General features: G+C 39.3%; 1 protein-coding gene across 2 annotated transcripts in view; it reads left to right on the forward strand.

Moving 5' to 3' along the window:
• Positions 1-13126, forward strand: part of MLLT4 (myeloid/lymphoid or mixed-lineage leukemia (trithorax homolog, Drosophila); translocated to, 4) — an 80550-nt gene that overhangs the window by 62693 nt on the left and 4731 nt on the right. The window contains exons 28-30 of one of the 2 annotated variants that reach the window (XM_009082965.1): positions 2229-3251; positions 9651-9779; positions 11981-12272. In XM_009082965.1, coding sequence (XP_009081213.1) covers positions 2229-3251; positions 9651-9779; positions 11981-12272 — 1444 coding nt within the window. Of the gene's footprint in view, positions 1-2228; positions 3252-9644; positions 9780-11980; positions 12273-13126 lie in introns of both variants that reach the window. The other variant, XM_009082966.1, reaches the window with a different exon arrangement.

The following is a 13126-nucleotide window of genomic DNA, read 5'->3' on the forward strand; positions in this document are numbered from 1 at the left end:
AAATCTCTTTGCCTGAGGGGTGCATTGTTTAAGTGACAAAGGAAAGTATTAAAACTGAAATAAAACAGTACTCTGAGACCTATCCAAGGTCTTCACTGAAATACATTCTCTGCTTTCAGTTCTAAAAAGAAATACATAATTTCAAGTTGCATCTGTTATTAAAGTGCAGATGCATCTTGACGTGAAATGAATTTACCCCCATTGTACCTTTAAGAATTCAAAAATAATGTTGTTCTCTCTGTAAATGAGAACTTCACTCAAATCCATACAGGAAATTAAACCTAGATCTACTAAATCCAGTTACTGGATGATCTTTTTCTCTAATCTACCAGACTTAAAAATACAGAGAAAAACCTTCTTTTTTTTTGCTATTTCTTAATTTGTGATAAAAGCGCAAAGCCTTACATCAGGCACAGGATGTTTTACTTTTGGAAAAGCAGTGTCATGTAAATTATCTTGAGATTGTGTCATAGAAGCAAAGTAGGGATTGATTATTGATGACTCTCACATGTATTGGCAAGTGTATTCAGTAAAAAGTGAGTAAGAGTTTAGCACTTTTTTATTTTAGTATTGTAGATAGAGATCCTAACTCTTTGGGCTGTTAGGAAAATAAATGTTATACCCAAAGTAGGACGGTAATTTTGAGGGAGAATGCTGCAAGTTAAATGTCTGTGGCAAATAGATACGGAAATGTTTTGCTGAATATCTATGCTTAACTCTTTCTTGTTTCATGATTTCATCTCACATAATCTTAGCTGCATAGTTAAGATCCAGGCATTCTCTGTCAATGATGGGAGAGGGGGAGGCCAGTGCCTCCAGAGAATGGTTTCTACCCACTTGTCTTAACTGTTTTCTATGATAATTGCTGCCTGGACATGGATCTCTCCCTTGCTTAAGACAAGCTTAAGTGAGTAGCTTAGATGACATGGTTAAAACTGGTAAGATGAAGCCCATCTGTTAAAGTTGCTGACAGATACTGAATTAAAGCTGTGGTCTTAAGGCTGAATGCAGTGTGGAAAAGCATCTTCATAAAGCAAACAGCTAGAAGCTTTAGCTCCTCACAAGTATTGAAAGCATTCATAGTTTTTCCCTGCCATACAATAGTCCTTTTTAAGTTGAAAATTAGAGGAAAATAGATTTTAAAAAAACCAAAATTATGCATTTAATCTTTGCAGTGAGAACTGGCCTTGTAAAAAAGCTGCTAAATGCCTGCTTTATCTTCTGAGGGCATTAGCAAACTGTTTGCTTAGGTGCATCCTTATAGGAAATCTAACACAAATAGCTGTGTGTTCAGCTCTGTTGGACTAATAGAGCATAAAAAATACACTTGTTCCTCTCAAAGAGGGCATTCTTTAGAGGTCATGGTTAAGGTCATTGATGGAGGAAAAAGAATAGGAGTTTGCTTTGTCAGTCTTCTCTCAGTTGTTAATTGGTGCATTATGTGTTCAGTGCTTAGTAGTTCCTAACATTTAAACTATGAATATTTGCTTCAAGAAAATCATTAACACAGATTTGATAAGTTTAATTTGTGTTTGTTTTCAGGTGGTTGTACAGTGCAGTGAGACCTTGAGCTTGTATAGAAAAAGACTTGGTGTTTGAGTCAGTAAAAAAAGCAACAAAATTGCAGCCCAAACACCCATGCCCCAGGAGCAGGTAGAATTAGACCTGCCTGCCCAGATTCCATAGCCTGAATGGAGCTGTAGTAATGAGAGCCTCCCGTGGGCCATCTCCCCTGTTACTGGAGGAGAGCAGGCAGAAGCTCCCTTTCTCTCTCTCTCTGCAGCCTTTCTGTTCCCCTTCCCAATGGGAAAAATGTTCAGCCAAACCAGTTGAAGCCTGAATGGCAGAGCTGGTATGCCTGAGCTGCTGTTTGGAGCTGCCAGGACTCTTGTACTCCCATATGGGGGAGGGGGTGTTAGGGATAGCCCTGAGAAATTGTGTGAGCTGGGGAGGTTTTCAGCTTAAACTCCCATTTTGCATTCATTCTTCTTCCCAGTCCAGTTCCCAGGCATTTCGGAGCTTGCTGAGTCTTCCATCACTCAAATGAGTTAAGAAGTCTGAGAAGAATATTTTATTGTTTGTTTTGGGAAACTTCATGTGCATGGAAATGCTGAAATTTGCTAAGAGTAATTACCTTCAGTAATAAGAATGTGTTTTGTAAGCCATTTTCGAATACGTTTTGATACAGATGGACTATGATACACATGCCTTGTTTAATTTTTTTTCAGCGTGTAGCTCGTTCTCAGGAAGAGCTCAGAGATAAAGTTTTCCAGCCAGAGAGGAGTCGTTTGGAAGTTGTTATACGGAAGGATGTGGAGTACATTGATCGGAAGTCTGACAGTGATCAGTGGATGAATTCATCTGTGGATTCTAGCACATCTAGCCAGGAACACCTGAACCATTCCTCCAAACCACTCTCACCTGGTTCTTGTTTAACCAAAAGTGGACCTGGCCGTTGGAAAACTCCAGCTACCAGCCAGCCAACTCCAGTAGCCATTTCCCAGCCCATCAGAACAGATCTTCCCCCTCCACCACCACCTCCTCCAGTGCATTATGCAGCCGAATTTGATGAGCTACAGATGGATTTGCCTCTGCCTCCCCCTCCTCCTCCAAATCAGGTAGGAGCACAAGCATCCTCCCAGGTAGCTGCTGCTGAGCGTAAAAAAAGAGAAGAGCATCAAAGGTGGTATGAAAAGGAAAAGGCACGTTTGGAAGAGGAACGAGAAAGGAAACGTCGTGAACAGGAGAGAAAACTGGGCCAAATGCGTTCTCAGCCACTAATTCCTGCTCAGCCTGTGGTTCCTCCTGTTTCCCTTCAACAAGTGAAAACAGAAAAACCTTCGACTTTGCAGAGGTCTCAAGAAACAGTCATTCGAGAGTTGCAGCCCCAACAGCAGCCTCGGACTATTGAGCGGAGAGATTTGCAGTACATTACTATCAGCAAGGAAGAACTGTCCTCTAGTGATAGCCTCTCTCCAGATCCCTGGAAACGGGATGCTAAGGAGAAGCTGGAGAAGCAGCAACAGATGCACATTGTGGACATGCTGAGTAAAGAGATTCAGGATCTTCAGAACAAGCCTGATCGCACAGCGGAAGAGAACGACCGTCTCCGCAAACTCATGCTCGAGTGGCAGTTCCAAAAGCGACTTCAAGAGTCAAAGCAAAAGGATGAAGATGATGATGAAGAGGAGGATGACGATGTGGATACTATGCTCATCATGCAGCGACTGGAGGCAGAAAGAAGAGCAAGGGTAAAAGGGGATAATCCTTTTTTGACAAAGTATTTGTAAATACCTAGCCTGACGGGTTTTCATGCTTTGTCTGAATATTTTGATGTTCTTATAGGGTAAAGGAGGATGGAGCTTTCTTAAATACCTTGAATTTTAAAATTTCTAACGTAGAGTGGCTTCACTAGTTAAGTGATGTATATGAAAGTATCAAAGCTACCTTTTGGAGAATTCAATTTAGCAATTGAATTTACTTTTCTGGTTGTGGGGAAAGAAATTCCCTTTGTATAAAGGGATTTAGCCATGTAACTGGAATATGATGAAAACAAAATATGGTGGGAATTTGCTTACAGAAGGGTAAGCAAAAACATTGAAGTTAGGGAAGTCAGTAGGAGACTTATGAACAAAAATAGTGTGCTTTTCCCCCCACACTCCCCTCCAATATATTTTCCTCTAAGAATTTTTATCTATAGTCTTGAACATGAACACAGACCCTGAATACATGTTGCTTCTAGGGAATAAGAGATTCCAGCTTACTGCTCTGCTCCAAGTAAAGGCAGTGGCTGCCTCTACCTTTACTCCCACCTACCTCAGTGGTGACCCCTGCAGTGGGGAAGTGTTGGGTTGAGTCATGTGGGTTTGGATGTTGTAACTAATACATCCTGTCCAGGGCTGCAGCTCATACACACCTGGATTTTGCATGGTGTTCAGTTTATTCTGCATCTGACAAGGTTTGCTTACCTTAGGTTCAGTTCTGTGAAAGCTCATAATATATGCAGTAAGATAATACAAATGGAGAGTATGATGTTTTTAATCACTCTGCTGGTGTCTGTTGTCTCTCTGAATCTGCTAAGCCTACTGTTAGTGAGAAAAAGTTCCTATAGGAAAATCTGTTCTTCTTTTCTGAATAATAACAAGTTACATACTAATAGCTCGGCTTTGCCAGGCTTAAAACTAGCTCTGTAATATGCTGAGTGTCTCTGTGTTTGTCTTGAAAAGTTGACTTAATTCTGTGATAAGCAATGTTTAATTCTTGAGAGATGTTTGGACATGCTTGTTTTGACATTCAGAAATAGCTAGCGGCTTGAGTAGTATTTGAGTTCAGGATTGTTTTGGCAGCTTGATTTCCTAAACTGACTCTTCTCATGTTCACTGCAGTCTGCATTGCTTTCCCTTTTTTCTTGTGGCTAACTTTATTACTGTGTCAAACAATACATACCTCAAACTTGGAAACTGAAGAAAGGAAAAGCTAAATATATATTTGGCAGACAGGTTGTGTTAAAGCCCAGCATCGTTAACGTGTAATTTGTAGCACATAGTTACCTATAGGCATAAAAAAATTCATGTAGAACTGCCATTCTAACAAACTGTCCTTAAAATTTTCCTGTAGCAAGGCTAAGAAAGCCACGTGTCATTAAAAGAAAGCCAGTTGTATTGCATAACTTGCTATCACTCCTCTCTGCAAGTGCTGGATTAAAAACATTGTTTGTGCATAAAAGTTCTTCCAGCTTTTTGGAACGTTTTGAAACTGAAAAATAACAGTTGTCTTGAACTGAATTAATGTTTGATTTTTGTTAAATTTCACTGCTAGAGATGAAATAAGTAGCAGCTCTGGAGAACTACTGAGCTGTTCAGTGAGTCAGATCAATACTGATAACAATTTTGGATTACTTGTTTTCATTTCTGTATTTCAGGACTATGTCAATTCAGTTCCTCGTTCTAAAGCAGCCAACTTAACAAATAAAAGAAAATGCTTTTGAAATAGTACAAGTCTAACCTATCTTTATTTTCACTGTGCATCTTTCTTTTTTTCCCCCTTTCTTACTACCTGCAGCAGACTGCTGTGCCAGCAATCTCTGTTCTAGATTTGGTATGTTTGCTTCTTTCTCTTCAATATCTCTTTACCGTTTCAATTCCTTATAATATTTATAACCACCTTATGTGCTTTGGATGATTATTTGGCATCTTCGGGTGTTCAAAAATCATTGTGATTCAGTAAGCAGTAAGTTAACTGTAAGCATGCATTTGTATGTTTTCAGATGTGGTGACCCCTTTCCCTCTGTTTCCTTTTAGATGTTATGCTCTGCTTGTAGACTTGATTAGTTTGTTCTAGCAGTGGTCTAATATAAAACTGTGTATCTGCTGTTTTGTGCAATCATGTTATAAAATCTTACTAATACCGTTGAATGCACAGGCTGTGAGGTAAGATTTCCTCCTTTCCCTTTCCCACCCTTGCAGGTTTTAAAAGAGCTCTAGGAACACCATTCCTTTCCAGTTTGAAGTGACATTGTCCTGAGAGCATAATACAGTGTGCTGTTTCAGCATGTGCTGAAACCTTGTTGTTAACAGGTGCTTACAGTGTTAACAGTTTTGTCCTTAAAGTAAAAACAGATTGCAAACTCGGGAATTACTTCGGAACTGTATTTCCAAGTAGTTTGCGTAAACATGCAATTACTAAGTTATGATATAATTTCAGTTTCAGTTGGTTAATACTATTCTCATGTGTCTAAAACATGACAGGCTTTCAGATTGCAGCAGTCATAGCAATGACTCCAGCTAATTTGATTATTTTATTGCTCTCATTGGACATGGGTACATGGAAAAGAGATCTGTAGTCTTCTAGAGAACAAATGCGTCACCTTCGAAATGTATTTCTGTATAATTAGTATACCAGTTTGAAAGAAAGATTATGCTTGCAAGTCCTGTTAGTATAATTAATTTGTGCTGCTTGAAAAAACTGTACAAGTGTTTGTTCAAAATATGGATTTGGATATTTGGCACTGCTTTATGAAAACAAAACCACCTTTTAAAATGCATACTCGGGTAACTTAGGTACAAACCCAAACACCTGAAATTTTACGTGTGGTATTTGAGTGTTAAGCATTTTACAGCAGTGAAAAAGGTGAAACATGCCAGCTCTCTGAATTAATGGACAAGCCAGGAGTCACAGCTTTTTCAGACTTAGTATCTATCAATATTTTTTCTTATTACTACTCCTATATTTTTTTTGCTTAAACCTTGGTCCCTGGAGCTGCAACTGGATAGATAAAGTCCTTTGCCAAGCAGACTGTAAACTTCTGGATCTTTCTGCAACAGAAGGTTGTGATTGCAGACAGTGTCAGCAGCTTTAAAAATGGATTAGACAGGTTCATAGACATCATGCCTGTAAACAGCTACTCAAAGGATTACACAAGGCTGTACCAGCTGACGTCTCTAGTACCATGCTGAATGCTGGGGAAGCAGTAGAAGAAATGGCCAGGCTTATGTGCAGCTCTTCTTGCCATGGTCAGGGACAGAGTATTGCACTAGATGGATCCATGGCCTCAATCAGATGATAATTTATTATCTTCATAAATTTAGCTTGAAAAAAGACATCAAGCTAATTCTGAATTAGATGATGCTGAGTGTTATACCCAGCAAGTATCTCATTTTCCTAATTTTATTATTTTCATACCATTCACGTGACTTTCTGGACATAAATGCATCTATCCTATGCCACTTCATGTACTCAAGTAATTACTGCTTTGTTTCTAGAAAAAAAACCATACTTGCTTGATGCTTTTTATGTATGCCTAACATGAGCACTGGTGATAGCTGTTTTGCTGATTACAAGGCTGATGAAAGGTGATGAATAGTTAACTCATGAATTGTCAGCTTGGCTGGTGTTTTTTAAATTCCCCAGGCCCCTGTCAGATCTGACCTAGCTTTAGCTATCATAAATAAATACGTATAAATCTGAAGTTCTTCTGGAACATCTTTTAAAGCCTTCTGAGCAGTGCTTGGAGAAATGAACTATGTCTGAAATCTGAGACTTCCTGGATGCCTGCCAGTCCTGTGAATATCTTAACATTTCTGATATGGATCAGCCCACTGGCCCCTTTTCTTCTGAGCTACTGCTCCATGTAAGGTGGTCTTCTTTGCCCTCCTAAGTAGGAATAGTGTTGTGAGCATATGTTGGTCATTGAGGGACAGAGTTGTGCAGCTGAGCGAACTGTTGGCACTTGGCAGAACTGGAACAAAGCAGGAGAAAAGAATTGGTACTTTGTGCTCAGCTGCTTCGCTCAGTTACAGCTGGGAGAATGCTCTGCTCCGTCACTCTTGGCTGTACAGAGCAGTTATTTTTACCTGTTAAAATAGAAACATGTTTGGAGAAAACGTGGAAGTACAGTAAATCGCATGAAAACATGACTTTTAAGCAAGAGAAGAGCATCAAATCAAAATACTCAACCTGGGGATCTAATAGCCCTCTTACTAGAAGTGGGACACAAAGCTAATTTTCCACTGCGCCTTGAAAACTTGGGATGCAGTTTCAGTCGGGTCCTGTTGTACCCAGTTACAGATGCAAACACGTGCAAGCACTCTGGCATGCCTCACCTTCCCACTGCGCCCAGCCCTGCCCTGGGAATGCTCCAAAGTCAAGCTAGTTACTGGTCGTAAAGAAGTGAAGTGTTAGTCTCTTAGAAGTTGCTATATTCTCACTGGTGCCTTATAGATAGTTTTTTAGCAGTTTTTCTCGGTATTATGTTTAGAATAGCCTCTGACCTGGATACAGTTGTCTTCACAGTTACTACGGTTTAGCTGTTGACAGCAGTTCCCAGGGGGGCAGCCTGCCCAGTTTAGCCTTCTTTCTTGAGTTCAGGTCACAAGACCAGTCCTGCTTTCCCTTTAATTCAGTTGGAAATTATTTTCTTCTTTAAGTGCCTCTGAATAGGAATATTTGCTGCTAAGCAAAAAGGCATCTATGCTATAACCTGGCAGCAGTAATTGCCATGTCCAGGGATTTTCTCTGACTACAACTGGGACAGAATCAAGGAATTTTCCTGATTCCTTGGGGGTTTTTTTGGTAAGAGGAAATGACATCTCTTGTATAAACTCTTGTGAATTACCAGCTGTCTTTCCTTTTGACAGCAGTATTATCTCCTTTGCTAAAATAATGTCTTTTTAATAACCAAGACAAGAAGAGGTCTTAATTCAAGCAGGGAGTTGGTTAACTGCTCTGTTCCCTGCTTTACTGTATAACTTGAGCTTGATCTCTATCTTTGTCCTTTTCAGTTAGCAGTTACAAAGTTTTAGCCCTAAATAAGGAGATTTTACTCAGAGGTAGCATGCTCTAGTATACATTTGCCAAGTTACTGCCTAAATTAAATAAATTGATTTTGTTCTTTATTTTCATGCTCCAAAATGAATAGTTGGGGGGGGGGGGGGAGGGAAATAATGGCCAGAAAATTAGTGAAAAGTTTTTAGATTTGTTTGAGAGTTTATTGGAAAATTGATTAAAAATCTAATCTGCTTTAAAGCACATTTCCCATTAATTAATTAATGGGGAGGGAGATACATGAAGTTTATCCTTACAGAGTCTATTAAAACTAAATTGCTCTTACTATATCATTATTACTTTGTGTCTTAAGGGCCTTTCTCTGTAAATGAAACTGAATTGTAAAAACAAATCCAGGCATAGAAAAGTATCCATGTGACATTCAGCTTAAAGCAGGATCCAATGATTTGCTGATGTACACCAATCAGTATAAAAAATCTTGTGTGGAAGAAAAAAAATCACTATAAAACATACGCTGCAGTAAGAAATAACACAGCATGTAGTCCAGTTAATTTCTACTTCTTAGTATTATTGTGCCAGTGAATATTCCTGTCCATCAGGGCTTAGATACTGTTAGCTCTAGAGAATCATGTATAGTTTGGATTGTTGCTTAGTTGTCTTATCTATGTGGTATCATAAGCATATATAAAATAGTATTGTCTGTTGGACATCATTTATTCATGTGAGCTGTTTAATCTCAGTAGTCAGTTTTCTTTCCCTCCCTGTTTTTTTCCTAAAACACATCTGCTGCAGATACAGTGGGAGACTTTATTTATCTATCTCCTGAGACTATTTGCAGACTTGCTGAATGAGCCTGTTACTTTAAATGGATTGACCCTTTGGCTAATGAGTCATGATTTTCCTGTGCTTAAATACTAATCCAGAATGAAAAAAAAAAACCCCAAACAATTGGCTGCTGGAGCTATGGAGTGTTGATTCCAATACTTTCACTTTACTGTACCTATGAGACTATGGCTGTTGAAGCTGTCTGGAATGTGAGTCACCTCAGTCTTCTGCTAGGGGTTCATATATGACTGCTAAAAATGTCTCCCTGTGTGTTTTGTGCTTTTACATACATAGTTCTGTGCACCTCTGTTTTTTTCTTTTTTTTTTTTTGAGGGGGTCTTTTTTTTTCCTTAGGGATTTTAGGAAAACTAGTGTAATAAATTGTACTCTTAACAGCTGAAAATTATATTGACTTATCTGTAGTGTAGCATTTTCTACTGAATAAGTTCATTTTAGATGCCAGCACTCGGTTCCATGTTTTTTGACCCATCTTGCCCACGGGAGTGACAACACTATTAAAGATGTTTGTCTGTTAGTTACAGGATGAAGAACGCAGACGGCAGCAGCAGTTGGAAGAAATGCGGAAACGAGAAGCAGAAGACAGGGCCAGGCAGGAAGAAGAGCGCCGACAGCAAGAGGAGGAGCGGAGCAGGAGAGAGGCTGAAGAAAAGGTTGTGGTCTTCTGAGTGCCACAGGGGTTCTTGCAGGCCTTTCCTCTTCAGGCTGGCCAGTGACAGCTCAGTGTTGGGTCAGCAGGGGTTAAACACCCTAGCCCTAATGGTCATAGCCCAAGCCTTCAGTTTATCCAATCTAAACCTAAAAGTGATTAAACAAATGACCCATTCATTCTGGCTGATATTGGCTGGTATCACAGAAATAGTACTGTAGGCTTACCAGATGAAGGTTCTTATCAGTGGCAAAGACTTGCCTTCAGAGGTTTTTCTGAAGGTTAGAGCAGAAATCAGTTACCTGCTGTTTTCCTTCAGCCCTCAATGGGACTCATTTACCATTGTCATTTTAACGGCTGAGTTAATGGTTGGGTTTTGCTGTGTCTGGGAGATGGCACTTAGAAAAGTACTGCAAAAATATTAAATCCCGAGAGAGAGAAGTGTGAAATGCAATGGAGTGGAGATGAGTATTTGATACTGGGTTTTGTGTTAGAGCTAGGGAGGACAGAGGATTGGTTTCTAGAAAGCAAGTAAATAATTTCAGCAGTTAAGTTGATGTGCAGTCAAACAGATTGTAAAAATTCAGGGTTGTAGGTTCCTTCAGAACATACATGAATTTGAGAAGCTTTATTGTTCAAAACTAGAAGACAGAGCAGCTCATTTGGCTCTTAGCATGTTTGTTAAGATGCTCTTGTTTGTAGAGAGTGAGCAGTTAATTCTGTTGAGATTGCCTGTTAGTAGCACTGACTTCAGAAAGATGGAACAGGGATGGCTTTTAATGATGACGTTCTTGGAAGATTGAGCAAATATATTTTTAAAAACCCAACAAACCAACCTTAGATACATTAACTTTGTTAATTTATTTTTGTTTGATTATTTTCAAGCTTTGTTAAATTGTTATCCACAAGCAGTATGGGCTGATGAGTAGAAGAAAGCTAAGCATCTTCAGGTGGTAATAGGTGACAAGTGAGGAATGTGTATCTGGACTGAGGAAAGTATTTAAGGTATACTGTAAGAAACTTTAAAAAAGACAGGCCAACCAAGAAAAAACAACTAAGGCTTTCTTAATTTCTGACACTGTTGCAACCAAATGACATTTGATCACACACTTGAAAGAGTTTTCACTGCCATTGTGACTGAGGAGATACTTGTGCATCTGCCAACTCAGAATGCAGTACCACTGGTACAGCAGTTTTAGGGGGTAGTATGAGGAGATGAGTTTCCTGTCTTTGCCGTAGATGAACAAGATCAGATATGTGTTTGTCAGGATAACTGACTTAGTGTTGAACAGATAAGCAGATAAGTTGGATTTTTTTTTTTAACATGTGAATTAAAAACAGAGGATGGTTGCTCAGAAGACCATATATTCCCAGCAGATGTTTGCTATGCTTATACACAAGGGGCTTGTAACATGCAGTTCCCAAATACACATTTTCATTTGTTATCAAACAAACTATTGAATAGACCCTTGTGTTAATTTACAATGTGTCTTAGACAAGAGCTGAACAGAATTAAATGCTATTTAGTTTAAAAACAGAAAAATCTTATAAAGCGGAAAAATACAGAGAATATATTTCATGGTCTTTTAAATGGTCAATAGCCTCGTATAAATATTACTAGCATAGTTTTTGTTATAAATGCTTTTTAAAAACAGTTATTCCACGTTTGTTTTGGAAGTGTTCTTTGTAATTCAATTTCTGCATGAAAGTAGTTTTCCTGGCGTTTATACTAGAAGCTTTGTTAGGAGTCATCTATTCCAAGGCTCCGTTGGTCAATTTATGTTGTATAAGCATGAAGCAAAATTACAAAGTTCTTTTTTTAAGACGGTAGTTAATTTTAGTTATTTTCCTCCCCCCACAGATTCTTTACAGCATTAGTAAATCTGCCCCTTGTTAACTGTAGTTATATTTTGAGTAATAAATGCTGGAATTGCCCTTAGTTCACACAGGCAGTTGCCTTAGAGACCACAGGCAGTGGTAAATCTGGAAATAACAGCCACGCTGTGTTCTAGGGTGACTGCCTTTTTTTTTTCATGGTCGTAAATATTCTTTGCATGAGTCCATATAGATGCCCTCCTTGTTGCCAGAAGAGGAGACCAAACACAAGATTTCCAAAAGATGTTTGTAGCTCAGTGATGGAAAGCTTAAATCTCTCTTGGATTGAAATGTCTGACCACTGTGTTTCTGTTTCCTCTGGACTTGCAGAGGCGACAGGAAGAGGAGTATTACAGTCGCTTAGAGGCTGAAAGGCGCAGGCAGCACGATGAAGCCGAGCGAAGATTACTGGAACCTGACGAGCCTGGTCTGTACAGACCTCCACTTCCACGGGAATATGAACTCCCATCCCCAACCCCTTCATCTAACGCTCCTCCTCCCCCACCTCAGCGAAACACCTCTTACCTCAAAACACAGGTCCTCTCCCCTGACACGATTTATACTGCCAAGTTTGTTGCATACAATGATGATGATGATGAGGAGGAGGATTCCAGTCTAGCAGGTCAGGATAAGTACTCCAGCACAAGAAAATCTTATGGTGACTTTCCTCCTGCCACCCTTAAGACACAGCAGCCCTCCCGCCAGCCTCGCCCAGTTTCAGATGGCATCTTTCTTTCCAACTCATTCCAGTCATCTCCAGTCAATGCCAACAGTACTACTGCCAAAAAAAGTCAGCCCCCACCCCCTTCAAACAAACCGAGTTTCATCCATGCCAGCAGCTCTAAAGGTAGACACAATGAAATCAGTCATCTCTACGGAACGACCCTCATGTTTTCAACTCTGGTGCTGTAGACTGAATCACTTATTTTGTGATTTTTCCACCCCCCCCTTAATCACTGTTTTCACTATGGTGATCTAACTTAAATCCTGATATTAATATGAATCCTCCAATTCTTAATTATTTTGATCTCTCAAATTTTCTTGCTCTTTACCCAGATTCTTCAAAAGCAAAAATTCCATCTTTCACACAATGAATCATAAATGATTTTAACTGCTACTCAACCAATTCAAAGTACTGTTGGTTTTGGCTTTCACTCTGTATCTTTCAGTGATTTGTTTTGTATGACTGACCACTGTTTATTCAGGGCATCTGGAAGTGTACCTTTCTTGAACGCAGGAAACCTCTCCTAATGGGTTCATGGACAAAGCTTATCTTCTGCTTCATTATTGGTACCAGGGTTCTCTCTTTTAATAGTGTGTGCAAATGGCTTTAAAAATGATCTATGTAGATCTAGTCTAAATATACAACCACCAAGAGGCATACAGGACATGCAGTTAGTTTCATGTATTAGGCACCATTTCTGTAGTTATGGTTTGTACAGTGCAGTTTACTTGCAGAGAGGCAAAAATCTAAAT

Source organism: Acanthisitta chloris, unplaced genomic scaffold, assembly GCF_000695815.1.
Source record: "Acanthisitta chloris isolate BGI_N310 unplaced genomic scaffold, ASM69581v1 scaffold12209, whole genome shotgun sequence".
NCBI lineage: Eukaryota > Metazoa > Chordata > Aves > Passeriformes > Acanthisittidae > Acanthisitta > Acanthisitta chloris.